The sequence below is a fragment of the Ptychodera flava genome, chromosome 5 (genome assembly GCF_041260155.1).
Source record: "Ptychodera flava strain L36383 chromosome 5, AS_Pfla_20210202, whole genome shotgun sequence".
Lineage (NCBI taxonomy): Eukaryota > Metazoa > Hemichordata > Enteropneusta > Ptychoderidae > Ptychodera > Ptychodera flava.
This window is the reverse complement of record NC_091932.1, coordinates 43,649,013-43,671,065: the sequence shown is the minus strand read 5'-3', so window position 1 is coordinate 43,671,065 and position 22,053 is coordinate 43,649,013. Positions and strand designations below refer to the sequence as shown.

The following is a 22,053-nucleotide window of genomic DNA, read 5'->3' as shown; positions in this document are numbered from 1 at the left end:
CCTTTTGATATTGATATCTCACGGCCTCTACGCAACAAAATCATTTACGTCTTTACTTATTTATCCCTGTCAAGAACGATTCAGACGACAATTTTAGTGGGTCGTGTAGCATTATTTTCATTACCTTGAGGGGTCATTATCTCGCCACTTTCTGAACATGGCGAAGAAATATCTTACTGACGAACAGATCGCCGGGTTCGACAAGTATAAGGTAGAAATGTCTTTCATTATTGCTTTTTTACGCTCGAGCAAGATATTGCTGTTTTATCTTACCTGTCAATATTTTGGAAAGAGACGTTCGCGCGATCTCGAGAAAATCGCCCAACAAGCACTGGGTCATGTACCCGCCCGTCGCGTCGTCCAGATAGATGTGTGAATCACCGAATCGTATAGTCTATTCCAAGATCTTGAAATTTGATATGACCGTAAAGCGTGTAATGATTTTTATTCGTTGAAAGGGACACAAATTATTCCCAGAAAACAACCATGCATTTTGAAAGAGAAACAGTTCTCGTCCCACGTCACCTGTAGTATTAGTAGGACCACAGGTCAGCCCGCAGTAAGCAGTAACTTGAACCATGAACGAGGCTTGTCAGTTTACTTGCATTGAAAATGATGCCAAATATTGGGCGTTTCCGTCTATGAATGTTGTACTGATAAACATAGAAACTGAGCTTTCCCACCTTTGGAAATATCATTTTGTAGTAAGCAGTTGCTCACTCTCTCAAATTTCACCAACCGTACCGTACTGACTTTGCGACCACCCCTCCGCGCGCGCCGTGTACTGTGTATGGCTTCTCCACCAGGGCCTAGGAGTGTACTGTAGCTCTGGATGGCAGGGCTGTGTGTTACCGGCGTTGGGAGGCCGTATAACTCCGGTAACACAAAGCCCTGCCATGCAGAGCTACACGGACGTGAGCAGTATGATATTTTGCGTTAGCCTGGTTCAGTCCATGATCTTTTTTTAACTCCCGGTTTAAAGCCGCACTTTTCAATCCCAGGTTCGCGCATTAGTGGAGTTCTCCTCCTATTCAAACACATGGCCAGTATGATGTTTGATTTCTATAACATTAATTACACAAACTGACCTCAACCTTTTGTCACATTTTGCTAATCCTACAAAGAGAGTTTATGCAAGCTTTTGATTGACGGTCAGTTTAAATTGCCAACGGTCATTGATTCCCCACCACAAACGCTCGAATTTCCTAAAAAATTGTCTTCCAGTTGCGTTAGACATTGAATATAACCACAGAGTTCGATCGGCAGCAACTTCACGCTGACCGCTTGGCAGTCTGTCTGTGTTTTTGTGGCCGGGGAAAACTAAAAAGTGGCATTTTCTGGAGCGTGTGCCCGCGTGATGCCTGTTTGGTGTCCACTTACACAATGAACGCCGCCATACCTTGGCGTCCTTTTAAAGGGAGGCTCCGCCTTTAAAGCTAAACGCTTCCAGGCCAAAGTTGGTGGTTGCCATGGAAATCTGTGTCTTCCAGTTTATGTTTAGTTCACTTAAGTGTGATATGATAATGCCATACCAGCAGAGGTGAAACCACACTGTACCATTACCAACCCATTGGAAGGAATGATGGCTCTGCCAAAAGTATAGGCCACTTCATGAAATTAAATTTCTATTTATTGGCTGTAATTCTCTCAAGATTAGTAACGTATTGGCTTGCATTATATTCCAAATAAAAGTGGAAAAATTCAAGTTTGCTCAATGTTGGTGTTGATCATTTACCTGGCAGCCAAGCTGTCATCTACCTACCAGCATATTCATGAAACAAAATAATGTAAGATTCAGTTGTGTTGATTTTCATTTGGTACAGCTGTACATTAATAGATTTTGTTGCACAGAAATAATGTGAATTTTTTGACAAAAATGTTAAACCAATACAAAAATTATTATGGATGATAATGGTCCTGTTATTTTTGTAAGGTTTTAGATTGCAGTTAATATTATTTTTAATTCAGTTTCGATAATTTGTGTTACTGCATTCTGTCAGCAAATCATGAAAGACACATAATTTCCATGCTTCACTGCTCTCTCTCCTAAGTGATCCAATTTGCCATAGAAATATAAGGTAAACACTAATAATAATTAATGGTAAAAATGTGAAAGATTAAGATTGTATCACTTCTGCTAAACTGGAAAGTGATGAACCACTGTGAGAAAAAATATCATTAATAGTAGTAAATATTGGTTAAGAATAATATGCTCTCATGGAGTTTGTAATCTACATACACATCTATCACTATCAGTACGAGAACCAAGTATCAAAATGTGAACTCCTTTTATAGTCTTTGTCAAGATATAAATTATAAAGCTAGTTTAGTTCATAAAAGATACAGACAAAGCAATCAACTAAATCTGTGACTATTGATACTGGGAATCTTTGGCTGATTGTAAATTATATTTCTCTTTATGATAATTATTGACTCTAAAGATTTCTATTATCGTTTGTTTGTTTGTTTACAGTACAGTGCAGTTGACACATCACCAGTCTCAATTTATATCACGCATCCATTTTGGAACCAATTGGTCAAGGTAAGGATGACATGGTTCACACCATGGATGGACTATGTTCCTTTGGACGATAGGTCAGTGTGCTACACAAGATGCTAACTGACCAGTTCATGGACGATAGGTCTATGATCAATCTAGGAGAGCATAGTCCATGTTTGAGCAGAGATAGATATGATAAAAAATTGAATCAAGAGGTCACTATGTAAAATCAGAATGCATTCAGCAAATCACTTATAATTTTTGAACATCTCTTTTAAAGTTTATCATCTCTTACAATGTATAAATATCATCAAAATATTTCACTCTGTAGAAAAAAATGTCAAAATTTGTCAGTATTTCATGCCAACTTTTTTTGCCCATAATGGATGTACAACCAGTAGTCCAAATTTTGAATATCAGGATGATAGGAGTAAATTTGCACAAATCCAGCTTTCTCTCCATGTCCTTTGTTCAGTTGTAAAACTTTCCTTTCAATGGACCCAGCCATCGGACAATGCTAGTCTAATATACCTTACAATAAATTATCAGAGTAGAAACACAATAGTGTCATTGATGGTGAAAATTTCCATTATAGAGACTAAAATGAAACTTTATTGATATCACAAATCAGACCTTTTCAGAAATAGTCCCCTTCATAATCAAAACAAAACACATCAACCTGACAAAAAAGTACATATTGTTCATTCAGTAAGTCTGTGATGTATTCCATATGAAATGAATCCATCTTGGTGCATACAAGTGCTTCTGCAATTGTTACAATTTTAACTGAAAAATTCTTTTATCATGATAAAGATGACTTACACTTTGGGATGGTCAGAGAAGCAAAACAAGAAAGTGTGTCTGGATTGTTACCCTTAGTTTGTACTTCTTTTGATTAAATTTTGGGTGTTTTCTGAATAATTTCCATCTCCCAAAGAACCAAACAATGCCATAATGATAACTGTGTACTAGAATTTATATTTCATGGTCAAAAAGAAAAACTTTGGTATATACAAAAAAACACACAAAACAATAAAAACCAAAAAAAATACAAAAAAAAATCCACAATTTGACTATACTCTAAACATTGAAATTAAAACTCCGGACAGAGTTTAGTTTAATAGTTAATGTGTGGAGCCACTGCCCAGTTATTTTGATTGAGGCATAGATAATCCAACATGAAGGAGATCATCTTCACATATGACAGATGCCGTACTTTCCTTGATTCATAACATTTCTAAAAGGTGGAAAAAAGATTAAAAATAGATAAATACTAAACAGTGTACTATTTTAGCATGATGTAAAAATTTGGTTTTTCTAATAACAACTTCATGGTGTTGAAACAGCTAGCTTGCTTTCAATTCAAAGAGACAAGTTATTTCTTATCAGTTTTGTTAGCTCACATTTGGTTATACCAATGTGAGTTTATCGTATAAGCTGAAGTCGATGGCGTCTGTATGTATGTGTGTATGTATGTATGTATGTATGTATGTATGTATGTATGTATGTATGTACGTACAGTATGTCCGTCAACATCAAAAACACGCAAACCGCTGCACGTTTCAGCTTGGTATTTGGTGTGTGGATGCATCCTGGGCTATAGATGGGATTTTGTTCAAATGAAGTCTGCATTGCCAAAATTATGCAAATGAGCTTACAAAATGTGAAAATAGTCAAGAATTAATAACTCAAGAAAATTTGTTTGCAAGTACCTTAGGTGAACCTTATACAGTTTTATGAATATTGTGAAGATATCCTTAATTTTGTATTTTTGCTGAATTTTTTGGTGATTTTTCTCATTTTCAGTAAAAATTCTTCTTCTCTGAAACCGCCAGCCCAATCGCTCTCAAATTTGGGTTGGATCTTTGCGAGGGTGTTACTCCTCTAATTTGTTGAAATTATGACAAAATTGGGAAAATTACTATTTTGGAACAATTTTGTCATTTTTGGTCAAAAAATCTTAATCAGTATTTTCTTTTTAAAACCCCTGGACAGACAGCTTTTATATTTGGTACACAGACGTACAGAGATGACAATAGTTAGATATGTGGAAATTGTCCTGAAATATACAAATTTGTATTTTTAAGACAATATTGTCATTTTTGGTCAAGAAAACTTGTTCTCAAAATTACTTGTTTGATAGCTTTGTAATTTGGTATAAAGTTCCGAAGGATGTTATTAGATAAATTTTCTGCTCAAAGTGTTGGGAAACCCCCAAATTTGTATATTTTAGGTAGTTTTCTCTGTTTGTAACGTTAAAGGTCTGGTGAAATGGTCCCGTTGTTGAGACCGAATATCTTCCAGGGGGGCAATACTATTACACTCGTAACAAAATTGCAACCTAAAAGTACGCGCAAGTGTTAATTTTTTTGATATTTCTATGCGCGGCTTTCATCAGGTCATTTTGCGACACCAAGGTCACGCCCTCAGCGGGAGTCAAGGTTGGCCGTCTGTGACGTCACAGTTGTGTTCATTTACATCGAATAGCGGTCCCACGCCGCCTTATCTCTGCCCGGTATCCGCTAACAAAACACTGTTCGCGCTGCCTATTCGCCACGTTCGTCAATGCGAATTGAAATCCGAAGTGGCGAAAAAAAAGATCCTTATTTGCCACAGTGGCGAAACTGATTTTTGTTCAAAAGATATGGCAAATTAAAGAAAAAACGTGGCTGTTTTTAGTCTTTTGTTGATCTGCGCTTCTCTCTCGGCGATTCGCAAAACTGTATCTACTTCCGTATTGCGTCACAATCTTTCATCGTACGTATTTGCAATCGAGCCAAGTCTCGCGAGAGATTTGACGTTATGTAGTCTAGTCCACAGCATGCTTAAATGGCTCTCGCGAGAATTGAAACTTCGACGCACGCAATCGAGCCCTCGCGACAAATTTGACGTCACTTTGTCTACTGTACTGCAGGCATAGGAACGCCCGCTCACGAGAATTGAAACTTTTGCTATAGCCTACATAGCAGACATATGTAATCGAGACATATTTTAATCGAGGCCACAAGGTTCGATGTTGCAGTTGATTTGCATTGCGGTCTGGCGGTTCCGTGTTGTGCATTTTAATCCATGTTGCGGTCGATTTGCATTGCGGTCCTCGTGGTCCGGTATTACCTATTGTTCTTCATTTTAATGGCCTCCATGCGCACAGTCCAGAGCTGCAGAGGGACTGTGCTCCATGATTTGTACCGGGTATTTATATCGCGATCTCTACGTTCCGTGTTGTTGTTCGTTTTAATGGCAGTCACAACGTTCAGTGTTAGTGTTCATGCAGTTGATTTGCATCGCGGTCCCAATTTTGTAGCGTGTAGCGAGGCAGGCTCAGGGACCGTGGCCGATCGTACGAACCAGAATAGACAAGCACATTGGTTCAAACACTCAGCATTTGACGGGAACTCGAAAAAGTTTACAGTTGAGCCGTTACGTTCTTGCCGCTGTCACAGCCACTAAAAATAACAACGTCTCCCCATAGTGAAATTAAAGGAGGACACTGTCCGGATCATGTAAGCGGAAAACCTAGAAGTTACCCCCCGTGGGGAGATTACGGAGGTGTGAAATACCTTACTTCCCGTTATGAGATACGGCGTCGGGCAAACTTCGGAAAGCCGAAAAAAGTCGACTGGAGAGGCTCGGCGGGCACGCCCACATCGCATTTTTCTTTTTCCATATTTCATAATCACGCGCGCTAAACGAAAAAAAAAATGAATGTGACTGTTTTTTAGACCATCAACTGTATTTTTGTGATTTTGCAACATGGGCATTTCCCAGACCTTTAATGACCTACACCAACCCAGGATATGTTGTGAGACAGTTTCGAAGGCTGTGAACATAATTTTGTCATATTTGGTATCAATTTGTAGGAAAATTTGATCCAGAAAACAAAGCAGAGGTGAATTTTTTCATTGCGGACCAATTTTTGCAACTTTTCTATGTAAGACATACAAGAACTGATGAGAAATTTGGATCCAAGATAATTCCAGATGTTGTAATCACCACCCACAGTGGAAGGCATTTCACTATCTGTAACTAACTTAAGTGCTGTTTACATTAGAATGATAACACTCATGGCATTAATTAAAAACTTCCCAAGGTTGTAAATATATTTCCTGTCATCTGGCGTTATGTAATACCAAGGGATGGAACATTTGATATTCAGGAGGGGGTAGGGTCTAGAAGATTGATGAGGTAGCGTTACTTTTTTACCATATCCAGGGCTCGAAATATTACCTGTCTGCCTGTCCCGGACAAGTGAAATTTGGCCTGGGACAGGTAGTTTTGAAAAGTACTTGTCCAAGTGGACAGGTAGGTTTTTTCAGCCTGCAACCAGTATTTCAACCTATTGACTACAGCAAATATTCATAAGTTTAAATTTATATAACAGCGTTTCCATTACAATTTCAAAACTTGCGTACGATTTTACGCAACTTGGTTCTTATTTGCGTAAAATGTATCAACAACTCGTACGGTGTCGGTGGGAATCGGTATCTGAAGTGAGTTGGGCAGTCTTTTCTGTCGAACTTGGGGGTTTCTTTAAATGCGCATGCTCTATTAACAAAAAACAATAACGTGGGGGCTTCAAGGTATAGTAGCTGAACGCTTGCAATGCCGTGATGCATGTCTCGTATATGATCGTTGAGCAGCCTAATGACTTCATGTTCAAAGTTTCAAAGAAAATACTGTCTGACAATGAAATTAGTGTTTTCAAAGGGCCAACAAAAAGCAGATACTGATCAAAGTCCAGCGGGACCTCTCAAGATGCAACCCTACAGAGTGTAAATCGTCACCCGTAAACACTTTCCAAATAACATGCAACGTAATGACCATGATTAACTGTACTGTGTTACCAACAACGTAGACTCCATGGATTCTCGAATTTTTTGCATCTGTAGTGTCATTGTCTGTACAGAACTGATTGACATGATGCTTTGTGATGATGAAATACAATGTTTCATAAAGAGTTGCCGTCCGCTAAAGTCTAAAATGTTGCATCATGATAAATGTCACTTTCAAGCAGGTGCATATGTTCTATTTTTGTCCTGCATTGAACCACGTTGAGGCAATGTAGTGCGAGCCAAGTATGTCCGTGTCAAGGGGCGGCATTTCTCAATGCGTTAGTTTATGCAGTCATGATTTTTTTTGCGTATTTCAGACTATTTTGCATAAAATACGCAGGATTTTGCGTTAACGGAAACGCTGTTACAGTATATACCTTTTACAATTTGAAAATCATTATTTTGATATTTACCTGTCGGAAAAAAGTAAAAGAAAATTGATAATATCTAATCACTGTTTACAGGAGGCAGCCATATTGATTTATCTAAGGTCACGTCTCAAATCTCTTAGATTGGGAGATTCTCAGAGCTATCTCGACACCGCTGTTACGCCAGTTTGCATATGATACAGGCATGAGTTTGTTGAATTGAATTGAAACTAGTATAGTTTCTTAGAATAAATTATGCCATTTTGGACAGGTACTTTTCTCACTGGGACAGGTACTTTTTATTTTGACTTGTCCAGTGGACAGGTGGTTGAAAAAAAGTATTTCGAGCCCTGAGATGCCTTGTACATTTTTTTTACCCACTCCCACCTTTTCTTTTTATCAAACCTTCTCTGTATATTTTTTGTTGTTGACATTTGCTTATGTATTTAGGATCTGCTTGTCCCTTGCTATAGAAGTTGATATGCATGTTCCTAAAGATGACCTCCAGTACCAAAGTTGGAGACCTTATTTGCTTTTGTCATTCTTGTTTTTCCTGATTTAAATATTTCTCAAATGGACCAATTCAAACCGAATGTGAGCACACTGTCCTTGACGGTATTTTTTCTGAAGGGATTGATTAATTGAATGAAACTTTCAAAGGAGAACAAAGAATTAAAATCACATCTCAGCAATGAAATGGAGTTCCAGGGATTGACAATTGCCACTTTAAGGTGATATATTGATTGGAAAAGATTTACAAATTTTTAGGATATGTGACTGATGATTTTTCATCTGTCTTTATCATTATATATTCACAAATAGGAACACAGTGGGGAAATACTCAAACAAACAGTTAAAATGAAGACACAATCATGCAGATTTTACAAAGTCGGGAAATGCTGGAATTTCTATTCTCATTCTATTCATTCAAGGCTATTATTTTCATGCACCAAATAAAATGATGATTGCACTTTCTTTACTAGTACCAGTACATTTCACCCCAATTTATTTCTCATTCTTGGGATAATAATTTAAAATTTTACAGTGTTTTGCTAGGGTTTGGGAAGATCGGTAGAGGGTGTGGGAACCTGGTATCATATCTGTGTGTCTTCATCTGAGAGGATAGCATTGATATAACGGGGAACCATAATAAAATTTACAGCGGTACTAGCCTTAACAAAACCACTGATAATTGTATAAGAAAAATTAACAAAATGCTGACATCCTTTGTCAGTGATTTCTTTGCCGACTCTCATGGCCTTCTTCTGAGGCATGCTGCTGGACAAATGGACAGCATGTTTCATGTATGTGAGTTCCAGTGCAGTTGTGTGGACTTCCCAGCAAGTGTACTAAACATATGAACAAAATCACTAACTCCTAAATCACTGTTTTGAATGGGAAAATGGCAAAGTTAGAGGCCCACTAATCATGAAATATCATCGATTCATTTATCAGACAATGGAGTGGGCCAAGTTAGCATTAAATTCAAAACACAGGTGGAAATACCTTTGTGACGGACAACAAGCCCGATCAGTCAAAGGTTCAAAATGGTGTCACGATAAACTCAACCACATACCAAAACATTGCCTAAAAATGGATTTCCGATGATATTTGGAAAAAATTAACCACATATATGATTGGCATCCTTGTCTTTCTAGAATTGTAAAATACATTGTAGAACAGATTTTTGGACGCTTCAAGTTTTACAATACCTTTCTGCTGTACTGCTTTTGTTGACTTGTTTTGAACCCTGTGGTGCAAATCAACTTTCCACTGTCTTGTATTTGTGAAGATTAAAAATCTGTTCAGTATTGAGTTAGCAGTACCATAGGGAGTAGTGGCCATTGTGAATGTAAACATATTTACATTATAGGTAACTTTCTTCTCTTGTTCTAAAATTTGCATATTGACACCAAATTTTCATTCTGGAATATAAAAGAGAATGGTTTAAAATTTCCTTTGACAAAGTTTGACAAAATATTCAAAACATTCAGTTTGAGGTACATGCTGATTAAACTAACAATATTTCATTCTGTGTTTACCAACAGCTTGTTCCGCTATGGATTGCACCAAACGTCTTAACCTTGGCTGGCTTTATCTTTTTAATAGTTGCTTATGTATTATTATTAATCTATGATCCTGACTACCTTGCATCAAGTAGGAATTATCCAGACTCAGAACCAGTACCTCAATGGGTGTGGTTTGCCTGCGGATTATGCCAGTTTTTGTCTCATAATCTAGGTAAGGTCATGGATACATATCTATACTTCAACCGGGGTCCATACCATCTGGAATAGCCTTGAATTGGAAATCATCTTGGAAGCCCTAGAAAAGACTTAGTGATGTTGATCCTAGAATGTCCTGGAAAATTTATAAACCGCCCATGATTTCCAAAATTTACAAAACGACTGGTCATGAGATAGTAAAAACAATATGCAAAATAATTTACATGTACCGGGTATAAAAATAAAATAGAATGAAAATAATTCCTGGGAAATGGTATTTTAGACCTCATACTTAAGTTAGCATCCTTGAATTTGAAATGACTTGTACTGTGTGGACCTTGACTTCAACATCAACAAGTCCAGAAGTAACAGTGAAAATATCAAGGGATGCACTAATTCATTCGGTGTTTTATTTGGTGATTTTCTTAGCAGTATCAACTACTAGTTCTACAGTCTACGGTAGTTTGCTAGTCCAGGTTAGAGTTAGACCTGACAGTGTTTATATAATACTCAGAGTTACATGCCTTTTAAAGTTTACTGAATTTTATTTGAGAAAAAGAACATTTCAAAATAATTCATAAATAGTAAGACTAGTTAAATGAAACAAATTTAGGGTTATTGTCCTTGGTAAATCTGTTTCCAGTTTTTGTGCATTTTCTTGCAAAATTTCATGAAAATGTTGTGTTTTGAAATCTTTAAATTTGTGTACTTCCAAAACTACTCAGTAGAATTTGAATTGTATTGTACTGTGTTTCTTCGATTTTGTTTGTCAAGTGCATCATGGGAAATAAAAGCTGATATTTAAGTTATAATTTTCTCTGAACTCCCTACAATCATACAAAACTTCATTTTCAGATGGCATTGATGGAAAACAAGCCCGGAGGACCCAGTCAAGTTCACCTCTTGGAGAGCTGTTTGACCATGGCATTGATAGTTGGTCCATTTTATTCCTACCAGTGGCAGTGTTTTCCATTTTTAGCCGAGACAGAGCTGACTATGGAGAGACTATATTTGTAATGTACTGGGTGGTTTGGAACATAGAAGTTTGTTTTATAATCTCCCATTGGGAAAAGTACAACACTGGTGTGTTGTTTCTTCCCTGGGGTTACGATGTCAGTCAAATTGTGAGTAAATCTTTCCGTTTACTTCTTCTACCAGTATTTAGGCACAGCATCAAATGTTCAATAATTTTGAAAAACTAAAGTCTGCAAATTTTGCCACAAATTCTCAACATTGTAACTGCTGTACCTTGAAATGTAACCCAGAAATGTTAGTGGGACTTCAATACTGCAATTTTGAAGAAAAATTCAATTGTGAAGTTGGTTTGTATGAATAAAATTTTTGGAGGGGATGTTGGATATTGGGGAGAGGTATCTCTACCAAACCACTAATGTTTTTGTCAACCAGAAATTTCTTGACTGTATTCCAAAAACTATTATAATTTACCAGAATGCTAGAGTTTAGTCATTATTGAAATTCAATGTAATGAGTCACCTATAAACTGTAGTACTGTTTAGTCATTGACGAAACCCACTGAATATGCATGCCTGCAAAGTGCAAGCAAAGTTTATGAAGACTGCCAATTTACTACCGCATTTATTTCAGTGAGCTAACTTTTCGCAAAAGTCGTCCAAAACATAAAAATATCACAACTTTGTTTTTGCAAAGTTTACAAAGTGAATTCCTAAAACTTGGATGTGAAGTAAAGTTGACATGTCCTTATCTGTTTGATTTCAGGGAATGACTTTAGTGTACTTAATAACTGGTGTTTATGGAATTGAATGCTGGAAAGGAGCATACTTTGGTTGGTTTGAATTCAGGGTTTTGTTTTTATTATGTGTCTATGGTGAGTAGAAGTATTTCCAATTCTAGAATCATATAATGGCAGTAATTTTTCAACAACTTAATTTGGTTTTCTGAATCAGGGAAGACATGTAGAACAGTGGCTAGATGTGTTGCCATGGAAATCAGTACATCTTTGATGAATTCATTTTGTTTTGCATAGAATGTTAGTGGAGCAATGTTTGGGTTAACTATCAAGGAAAAACAATACAGAAAATACAAAAGCTCAACAACAATATTTTACTTCAAAGTCCAGTGACAATATTGCAAAATAAGCATCCCCTGGGATTACTATCGTGTCTGTATATGGCTTAATTAAGAAAATATGTCCACTTCTATAGAACTTAGAAGTACTCCAGTCTAATATGGAGTAAAAATTCTGACATATTTTCAACAGTTCAACATTCAAAAATATCAATAGCATTAGAACATATGGTCTCAAGTCAAGAGTGTTTACACGGCCAGCTTGTTGACAATTGTATGTGGGTGAAAACTGAGAATTATAACTTAACAGCTACTCTGTACCTAAAATTATTAATCATTGAATGAAAGTGATCTGTATATCTGTCATGTAGTTCAGACTTTCATATTTTCTGATTCCATTTACAGCTGGCACATTTCTGGTTACCCTTCCACAAAGTTTCTACAATGTTTATCGGTAGGTGGCACATTTTCTGCAATTTCGATTCGATTTCTATCCAGACTTAAAATTGAAAAGTACGGTTCAAATCAGGTATTTAGAATTTCTCCTAACTCTTGTGGTGAACAACTGGCTATATTTTAGTATGCTAAATTTCACTTGTGCCCAATCATACTCCAGTCACCAGAAGAGCTAGAAACAGCCTTGAAAAAATGATGAATATTCCTGACAAGTGTGCTTTGTAAGACCACTGTCTTGTAGTGTCTATAAAAATAGAACCCTTTATATCTACACAAGGCATATGACAATAATATCACAATAGGGCTGAGCACGTAAGCTCATGCAGAGTAAAATCAGAAATGATTATGTCACAGTAGATGGATTTTTGATAAAAAATATTATTTTAAGATACTCTTCCTGACAGTCACACTCAAGTGTTGCTGGCCTCTCTGGCTACACTTTCATCAGCTCACTGTGCCTGGCCATCCAGCGTCCTCTGAGTGATCAAGGAAAAAATTATTATCATACTGCAGTGACACATGCGTGTCAATGAGCTGCTTACGGCTATCTTCAGTGGCCTGTTGTGTGAGCTTTTATATAAAGCTCATCCTTTCAGTAAAGGGACATTTCTGTGAGGACAAATTTTCAATAGTGATTGCTCAGTATCATAAAAACAGTTCTTCATATATGGCTTAAATATTTTATGCAGGTAAGAACTGATTGACCACCATGTTCATTTAAAACAACTGTCACTGTTGATGATCAAACTATCGCTATATTTTAATTCCTTCTTTCAACCAGATTACATTTGTGTAGGTCCAGCTTGTCCCTTTGAAACGATGGGGTCGCGTCACACCATGGTGGTGAAAGGGTAAACTGATTCTCTAAAATATGCTGTGATGGACAAATTTCACATCACAAATTTCATTTATGTGATGTACCCGATATGTTTATTTCTGTCTTGACAGGTCATATGTGGACAAAACTGGCAAAATGCGGTCATTTTCTGAATCAGTGCGGCCGTTGGTTTCTGCCACAATCCTCTTTTCAATTGCCACAGTCTGGGCCTACAAGTCACCTTATGGTATTTTAGATAACAATCCCAGACTTTTCTTCTGGCTTTTAGGAACTAGCTTTTCAAACATTACAGTAAGTGTGTGCATATAATGGTTTCTAGAATATGTCCAACCATTATCTGTGAGTGTTTTGTGTTTAAGTAAACATATTCTGTCAGAAACACTTATCAAACAGTGAAGAGACCTGGCTACCATACGATATGAATAATGTTGGTCATGAATATTTGCACAGATGTTAAATTGTAAGTTTTACTAATAATGGTGGTGAGAACAATAAAAATCATGTTGGACTATGGAAATCCCCAAAGTTCTTTCAAAATTCTTTCAAAATTATAATGAATTAATTAACAAACAAATTTATTACAACAATGATGATCATAGGCATGTCTTAATTTCATTCAAAATATTGGCAACAACCAGAGAAACAAGGCTTAGGGTTACATTTCTTGTGTAGATTTGAGTTGTATTTCATGAACTCTGTGACTCAGACATGACTCCGCTGTGTGTTGAACAAGGTCCAGTATAGCAGCACTGGCCATTTTTGACGTTAAATATCAGTAAAGTTTAGTCAGTCTGTTTCTTTAGTCTCAAACTTTGCACTGTGATGATGGATGTCTCATTCTTGATTATGAAAGTGAATGGTTTATCGTTTCCTTGATATGCTTGAGTAAAGTTTGGACAAAAGTTTAAATCTTTCTGTTCTTAGGTGAATGTTAGTTTGATAAGTTTATTTTCTTTTTCTGTCCATTACAGTGTCGTCTTATAGTATCCCAGATGTCTAGTACTAGAGCAGACCTTTTCAACATTTTGTTACTACCATTCACAGCTGTAGCTGCCATTTGTGTGACCTTTGACATCGGTGTATATGAATTGTATTTAACATGGGCATTAACACTTCTTGTGACTGCAGCACACCTTCATTACTGTGTGTGTGTGGTAAGTTTTCTTTGTTCATACTTTAAAGTCTAAGCTGCCAAAATACACCCAAAACAGGAAAAATTGGATCTGTGGTTACTGTCACCTGATAGACACGATTGTATCTTGAAAGAAAAGAGTTGTTACATTTTGCATTCTTCAGAAAAACTAAAAGTGATATAAGACCAATATCAGTTTGATGTTTGATATTTCTTTTTTTCATTTTCCATTTTGTTGCAGGTCATCCAAATGTGCGATCATTTTAACATCTACTGTTTCACTATCACCAAGAAACCTTCCAAGAAAAAAGAAAAGTAAGGAAAAGTACCCGCCATGTAGATTTCTTTGTAAGAAGACTGACCAATTCATGCCATGTTAGGGCTACATTTAGGTCACATGGCAACCAACCCTCAAGGCATGAATTTTTCAGAAAAACTCTCCAAGGTGCACAAAATAGATCCAAATTGTAAAATTTTAATTTTGTTTACAAGTTATAGTACATTAACTTGAATTGACAATTGGCATTTTGGTATTCAAAATTTGTTTGAAGCCACAGGCAAGTCATTCTTAATTTATTTAAAAAACGTCAACCATAATGAAATTTTACACATATCATGCAACAAGGTTGTAAAATATTAATGGTCCTACATTGTGGAAAAAGATGTCAGTCATCAAATTGTTATCCATAGCAATAATTTATGAATTTGTATTATTTATGAAAAATTGAATTCCACCTTGCAGCTTGACAGTGCAGCTCTTTCTATAATTCCGGTCATTCCAATCTTTTGATTTTAATATTATGCGGCTCGACACGTCAGTTGGTTCTGAAATATTTGAAAATTTCATAAACATTTTTAAATATCAGGGTATTCAACTTGTGCAATTTAAAATAAAATACTGCAACTGACCTGTAAGAATTTAACGGTGTATTCCTTTGTTGATGTGGTTTCTTTTTTGACAAAAATATGGGTTCTTCAGGTAAATTTGTCTTTCTGGATGCATCAGCTAAATTTGTCTTTCTGTCAACTGTTGGATGGTAATATTATCTTGCACTGATGTTGTAGAAAACAATGCACATGATAGGGCACAAGTCCAAGTTTTTATTTTTAAAAGAAAATGAACAATTTTCTAAAAGCCTTCTGATGCAAAAAATAATTCTCCTTCAAAATAAATTGTATGCAAGGGTAATTTTAGATAGATGGCAAGGTTGTCAGGATGTTAACCTACAAGATAATGTGCTGAGTAAAATATTGAATACCATCATTTTCCTATTTTGGTAAAAAAAATACGATAAAGTTTTGTTTCTGATCCTTGTAAACATCAATCTAGGCTAGCTACATCAGCCATTCATCATAATTTGAAATTAATAGTTCCTGTATTATTCACTGCAGAAAATTCTTATGATATAAACCTTGATGTTTATTTTATAATTTTATACTTTTTTCTAACTGTCTTTAGCCTTTTGTTCATTTCTGGTTCTTGTATGAAAAGATATACATGTAGATTAGAGAAAACCTTTCAGTTATGTGACTTCTTTGAAGGACAATCTTTTTTTAAAATTTTTATTTTTAGCTCATATTTGGTTTTATATATAAATACCAAAAAGAGCTTATATGATAAGTCTAAATGTTTGCTATTTCTACTAAGTCTATCAAACTAATCAATGCATTCTTTGTATGTTTGTTTCTGGTGATGTATTTCCTAACATTCCTGAAACCAACTTCTTGTATTTTTTATGCAGTATACAACTTCAATTGTAGTGTTTTCTAACTTCTATTATTATCACAATATTTTATCATCCTTTCAACAAAAACTAAAATTGTGGTTCCCAGGCAACCTGCTCTCTCTCTCTCTCTCTCTCTCTCTCTCTCTCTCTCTCTCTCTCTCTCTCTCTCTTAATCTCTCTCTCTCTCTCTCTCTCTCTCTCTCTCTCTCTCTCTCTCTCTCTCTCTCTTTCCCCCCGCCTCCATTCTTTTCTCTCTTCCTGCTCCCCAAATTAATTCCACATTCATATAATTTTAACCTAGTGGATTTTGAATCCTATTCATTTGCACAACCACACTTGCAGATCTACACTCATACATTTCCCACTCCAAATCTCAAATCAATTTTTTGTATATTTTACAAGTACATGTATGTTTGTGCACAATGCTGTGTGGAAAGACTAAAGCAAGCTTTCATCACAGTTTGTAGAATTGGCTTATCAGCAACTTGCCAAATTTTATTAGATATTTTTAGTCATTCAAAACTGCATGCATAAATATTTACAATGTTGTCTGTAATGGTTCTACTCCGGAATAAAAAGACGCGATGCGTTCTACAGACTCAGTACGCCCAAATAATCACGTGATGCCGGTACAAACAAACCCACATGTGTACTAACGCGTATGGAAATACACGTACGTCTGTGCGCGTTTGCGCACATGGCTTTGTTTGTACCGTGGTCGATTCGAATTCCGGGTTTGGCCTGTAATTGTCAGATGTATGTCTTGCTATCCCAGAATCCACTGTATTTCTAGTGTGTCAGTTGAATCTAACAGCGCCCTCAATGTAAGATTTTCATATTTCATTGATAGACAAACACATTACACCATTTCAGCTTTGGGATTTCAATCTTAGAAATGAGTACACATGTCTGGCAATGCAATTATGCTCATATAATATAGTATATGTAGTATTTGTAACCACAGTAACTTGAATTATTTTGCCCACAAACAATTTCATGAAGGGGGGTGATTTGGTTTGCCCTTTTTGATATTTGATGAAAATGTCTTATGTTAAATGCACACAAAAGTCATTTAATGAAGAATTATCACAACGGCCAAAATGATTCATGCGACTGTGTTTGTAAAGCATTACTGTAAAACATGCTGCCTTCGTGTTGAAACAAGTCAGGATTAACAATTGCATGTTTTCATTTTCAAAAGTTGCATGTATTGTATTGATGCATTGTTTGATTGTATAGTTGTATTGATACAGTTTGTCTTTTTGATGTTAGCAACAATATTGCAGCCAATTTGAATTGCAATTAATTGTAATCTGTATTGTAATATATTATTTAAAAATCTCTGATTTGTTAACGGTAATTTACTATGTGACAGTATTAATCTGCTGGATTTAAGTCAATAAAATACTGTACTTAAATTTTTCACAGCATGTTCAATCTATATTCTGTCATGTCCCTAAACCCCTCTTCCCCACAAGAATGTGTGCAATGGAATAATCCTATTGTTGTCTTCTGTGGGATAAACCATAACACCATGATTCATGGTCAGACATGATTATTCTCACTAGTAAAGTTGGATTTATTAACCAAGAAACAAGATAACAACATCAAATGCATAAATGATCATCCATAACTTGCTCTTGATATAATTTGCTTTCAGAAATGTCTTGCAAAAGCATGATACTTTTTAGGACCGTTTACTTTGATACTTCAAAATCCAAAGAAGCATGGCCGTCAAGTGTCCTGTACAGACTCCAATCCTTTCTCCTTTATTGCACATGGACATTCAAAGGAGCTTGATTCATCTGCAGTCTTTCCAAGTAAACATCCCTCCGACTTTCTGTACACACTAATTCATGGGCTGAAAACTTTCTATTCTGCTGAATTTGCTACAATTTTCAGAGAACTTCAATGAGAGTCTCTTGTGGATTAGCTGTAAAGTCTTTTTTTTTACTATGTCTCTTGATCTAACCTGTGCAGGCATGATATATTTAAAATAAATTGTAATTTGCATGTTTTTTTCCTGGGAAACAAGTTTGTTTTACTGTTTGATGTGGTTCACGACTATTATTGCAAGGTACATAACGAGTCATTCATTCTATCATAGTATCATGGTCTTTTGTGTTTTTCTTTCCATATTTTTGCAGACTGCCGACAGACTACAATAATCACACCATCATTGCTGACTTCAACTCTGTAGCAGCTTTGGCAAACGGCTTGTGATGGTCTTGACTTTGCTTCTCTGTAAGTGTTGTTGCAATGTCACTCTACAAGTTCCAAATTCTCAGCCTTGTCAGAAACCTGGATCATCATAGAAATCCTTGTAGCAATGATTTGTTCGGAATATAGTGCAGTGTTCAAAATTTTAACAAGGTACAAACCTGATGGAATTTTGTAAATGTTATGAGTGCTTAGAAGTTAACACTTTGATAACACTCAATCATATTTCAGTAGTTGTTCAGTAGCTGTTCGATTTGAAATTTTTATGGAAACAAAATGAAACTTGGCCTATGAGAAAGCCTATATATTGTTTGGCAGGATATATTATTTTTGGTACAAAAATGTAGCCTACCAGTCTACACTGTCAATTATAATTTCACTGTGCATAAAAACCATGCACACTGGGCGGCTTATTATCAGCATATATTTATGTCACATAGATTATTATCATCATATTTGTATGTCACATAGATTATTATCATGAAATCAGCATTATGGAAAGTATTATGAAAACTTAATAGTTGACTATTTGAAGGACAATTCCTGAAATGATGAAAGATGTCACATCGCGTATTTGTAGTATCTCATTATATTAATTAAAAGTACAAACAACAATTGTGAAGATACTATTTTACCTCCAAATGACTTGCACTTTGTAAATTTGAATATGCAGAAAGGTAGTATTAATAAGCACAATCGTTGAATTTTACAAAATGTCCCTCACAACTTGGAACTTGAGAAATTCTAGCTATGCATAGAGTTTGCTTTACTCACATGCTAATACATGCTTCTACCTTCATTGCTGACGTAGTCATCCTTCATTGTAGCTATCTTGTACCTTCATTGCTGACGTAATCAACCTTCATTGTAGCTATCTTCTACCTTCATTGCTGACGTAGTCAACCTTCATTGTAGCTATCTTCTACCTTCATTGCTGACGTAGTCAACCTTCATTGTAGCTATCTTCTACCTTCATTGCTGACGTAGTCAGCCTTCATTGTAGCTATCTTGTACCTTTACAGCCGATATATTCTTCCTTCATTAATGAAACTTCAATCTTCATAGCTGATATCTCCAACCATCCATTGTTGATATCATTCACCTTCCATCTTATCAAATCACTTATATTACAAGTGGGGACTGTGTCATTTACAATGACTTGTTTACCGTTGGATCGTTTCCGATGGACAATTTCTGCAATTTCCACAGAGCAATTGACTCTTTTATCACAAAGGTATGGAACTTGAAATTCTTTAGGTATGGAACTTGAAATTCTTTTTTTTTGAAGTCCTGAAGCTTCATCTCTGTAAGAGTCTCTTTAGGGGTAAATTTGGTGAGTGCCCCTTAAGAAATGTGTTAGCCATTGCTTCTGGATGTTTAAAAAATTGATTGCACAGTTATTATGTGCTCTCTTACATTGATGATTTGTGAACTCTTTCAGACAAGTCACAACTTTCTTTGAGGTAACCCTATACCACTGTATGTAATTCCTACAATAGCCAAGATAGTTAGACTTTCAGTGACTCAGTGACATCTCAGTATGGTTCCTATACATGGAAAAGTGTTTTACAATTCTGCCGAAGAGAGCAGCTGATGTCCCCTGTATTTGGAGCATACACCCACCTAATGTGAACTTGTTTAACATGATTAATTCAATTCTTGGCTGTCTCAGCTGCTGTTCCCATTCAACATTTTTTACAGATTTTCTAAAGTATTAAAAGAGCATCTCTGAAATTAGAAGAGGTTCATTATAGTTGCTGTGTTAATTGTTATGATTGTATCAATTACATTTTGATTTTACATAAAAACAATAAAATTGTAATTCTTGTCTACGTCAGTCTTCTGTACTGTATCTTATTGTTGAACATTTCTTCTCCTGACAATCAACACAACCATCTAAATATTTTATGACTTTTCAAACTTTTTGTTTAAAGGACTCTTTATTAAGTCTGTCCAGTTTGTTGAGATGTTCTAATGAAATATTCGGTTATTAAATTTTCAGTATTGACAATAATTTTGTTTTTTCACCATTCCCTCCATTTCAACAACGCCATAATCATAACTCAAAGATAAAAGTCGAGAAATCATATGTTTATATGATTACCCATTGGTTACATCATCATTTTTACAGTGCAGTACAGTAATTTAGATACCAAGCCTAGTAAATCTTGCAATTTAACACATCACAGAAGTACTGGTACTTCAAACATCTAGTGGAGCTAATACAAATACAAAAATTCTGTTATATTTCTATGAAAGAAGGAAAGCCTTGACATTGGCACTTGTTTCAATATGTTTTAATACCACTCCCATCAAAGTAACAGATTTTTCAGTGTTTGCTGAAAGAAATCATGTCAATGACACTTGACTCCCATTTTTTTATCCAACTTTATTGATATTAATAAGACATATATACATCAAACATACTAAGTCCCACACTGGTCAGTATTTTCAACAGAACCTGTGTTATACATGTATTATGAGGTAAACTTTGAATATATTCTGAGGCCAAAGTCAAATTTCATGTATCAGCAGTTTTGTAATAATTCAGAAAAAAGAAGCATGAAATCTTAGTGCCTGTAGGTAACATCAAATTTGAAGCTATGGGAAAGTGATTTCTTAAAAGGAATGTTTCAATCTTAATTCATAGAAAAACTGAGAAACAGTGGTGTTGTTAGTTTTGTTTTCATTGATACAAAAGTGAATTGTCTGCTCTGTAACTGGTAGAATGATGTGGCACAACAACAATGTAATTCTTGTATTACCATAACAATTGATTTGAAAAAGTTTTATGCAGTAATTATTGGTGCATAGACACAGACGATGCAGTCACTTTTATACAGTATGCATACCAAAACCAAAGTATCTGATATTATTTATTTTTAAAAATGCCCCACATTTGATTTTCAATGGAAAATACAAAAGATGCACTTGGAAAGGAAATTGCCCGGCAGATTATGTTTGATATTGAACCAGTGAGACTGTACAATTTCTTCAATTCTATGTACCCATTGTTAGTATGTGCATATCTATATTTGTAGGTAAGACTAGTGATTGGGTTCCTATTGCTAGTTGTGTACTACTTACTATTGGATCATAATTTGTCACCAAAATTACAGGTGACCCTTGACAATTTTTTCACATACAACAGCATAATTCTTAAGACATAAAACCCACAACAATTATGTCAGAGAAAAGTGCCAATCTATAGACAACGCCAACATATACTGAAACACGGGAGCATTGTCCCAACATATACTGAAACATGGGAGCATTACCCCAACGTATATCCCAACGTATACGGAAACACCAGGCATTTTCACTTCATGTCTGGTTACTGTGGTGGAAAGGATCGTAAATTTTCCAATTTCTTGACCAAACATGGCATCTTCAAGTGAGGTGCTCCTTAATTCAGTAGGGGTCAGTAACATCTCATTTGAAAGTTGGGCAAACATTTGTAGCTGCAGTCAATTTTTCGCCATTACGCCGTTAAATCATAATATTTTCTTCGTTGGTTGGATGTTGAGTCTGGTTCCCCCATTTATTTTATGCAAATGACCTGGGCTGCATAGGGTTAAGAATATATACTATAGAAATATTCAATTTTGCTAATTTTAACATAATCTGAATAAACAGTATAACGATTCCAAGGAAGCTTCATGTCAAATTCCAAAGTGCCATTGCAAGTTGTTCCTGAAAAATTTGTTAA

The 22,053-nt window shown here is 35.7% G+C and overlaps 1 protein-coding gene across 3 annotated transcripts; it reads left to right on the top strand.

Moving 5' to 3' along the window:
- The first annotated feature begins 34 nt into the window (after window positions 1-34).
- Window positions 35-20,180, top strand: LOC139134040 (ethanolaminephosphotransferase 1-like). 3 transcript variants are annotated; one of them, XR_011552698.1, is made up of 11 exons: window positions 35-211; window positions 2,474-2,542; window positions 9,749-9,941; window positions 10,781-11,049; window positions 11,663-11,771; window positions 12,377-12,425; window positions 13,376-13,556; window positions 14,237-14,419; window positions 14,639-14,712; window positions 18,272-19,178; window positions 19,216-20,180. XR_011552698.1 is itself a non-coding variant. In XM_070700885.1 (10 exons), exons 1-10 carry the CDS (start codon window positions 158-160, stop codon window positions 18,345-18,347), a joined length of 1,257 nt encoding a protein of 418 aa, XP_070556986.1. In that variant the 5' UTR covers window positions 35-157; the 3' UTR covers window positions 18,348-20,175. The 3 variants fall into 3 exon arrangements, 2 of the variants coding, with proteins under 2 accessions (XP_070556986.1, XP_070556987.1); XM_070700885.1 differs by having other exon boundaries at window positions 18,272-20,175; XM_070700886.1 differs by lacking the exons at window positions 18,272-19,178; window positions 19,216-20,180 and adding an exon at window positions 17,785-17,949.
- Window positions 20,181-22,053: the final 1,873 nt, after the last annotated feature.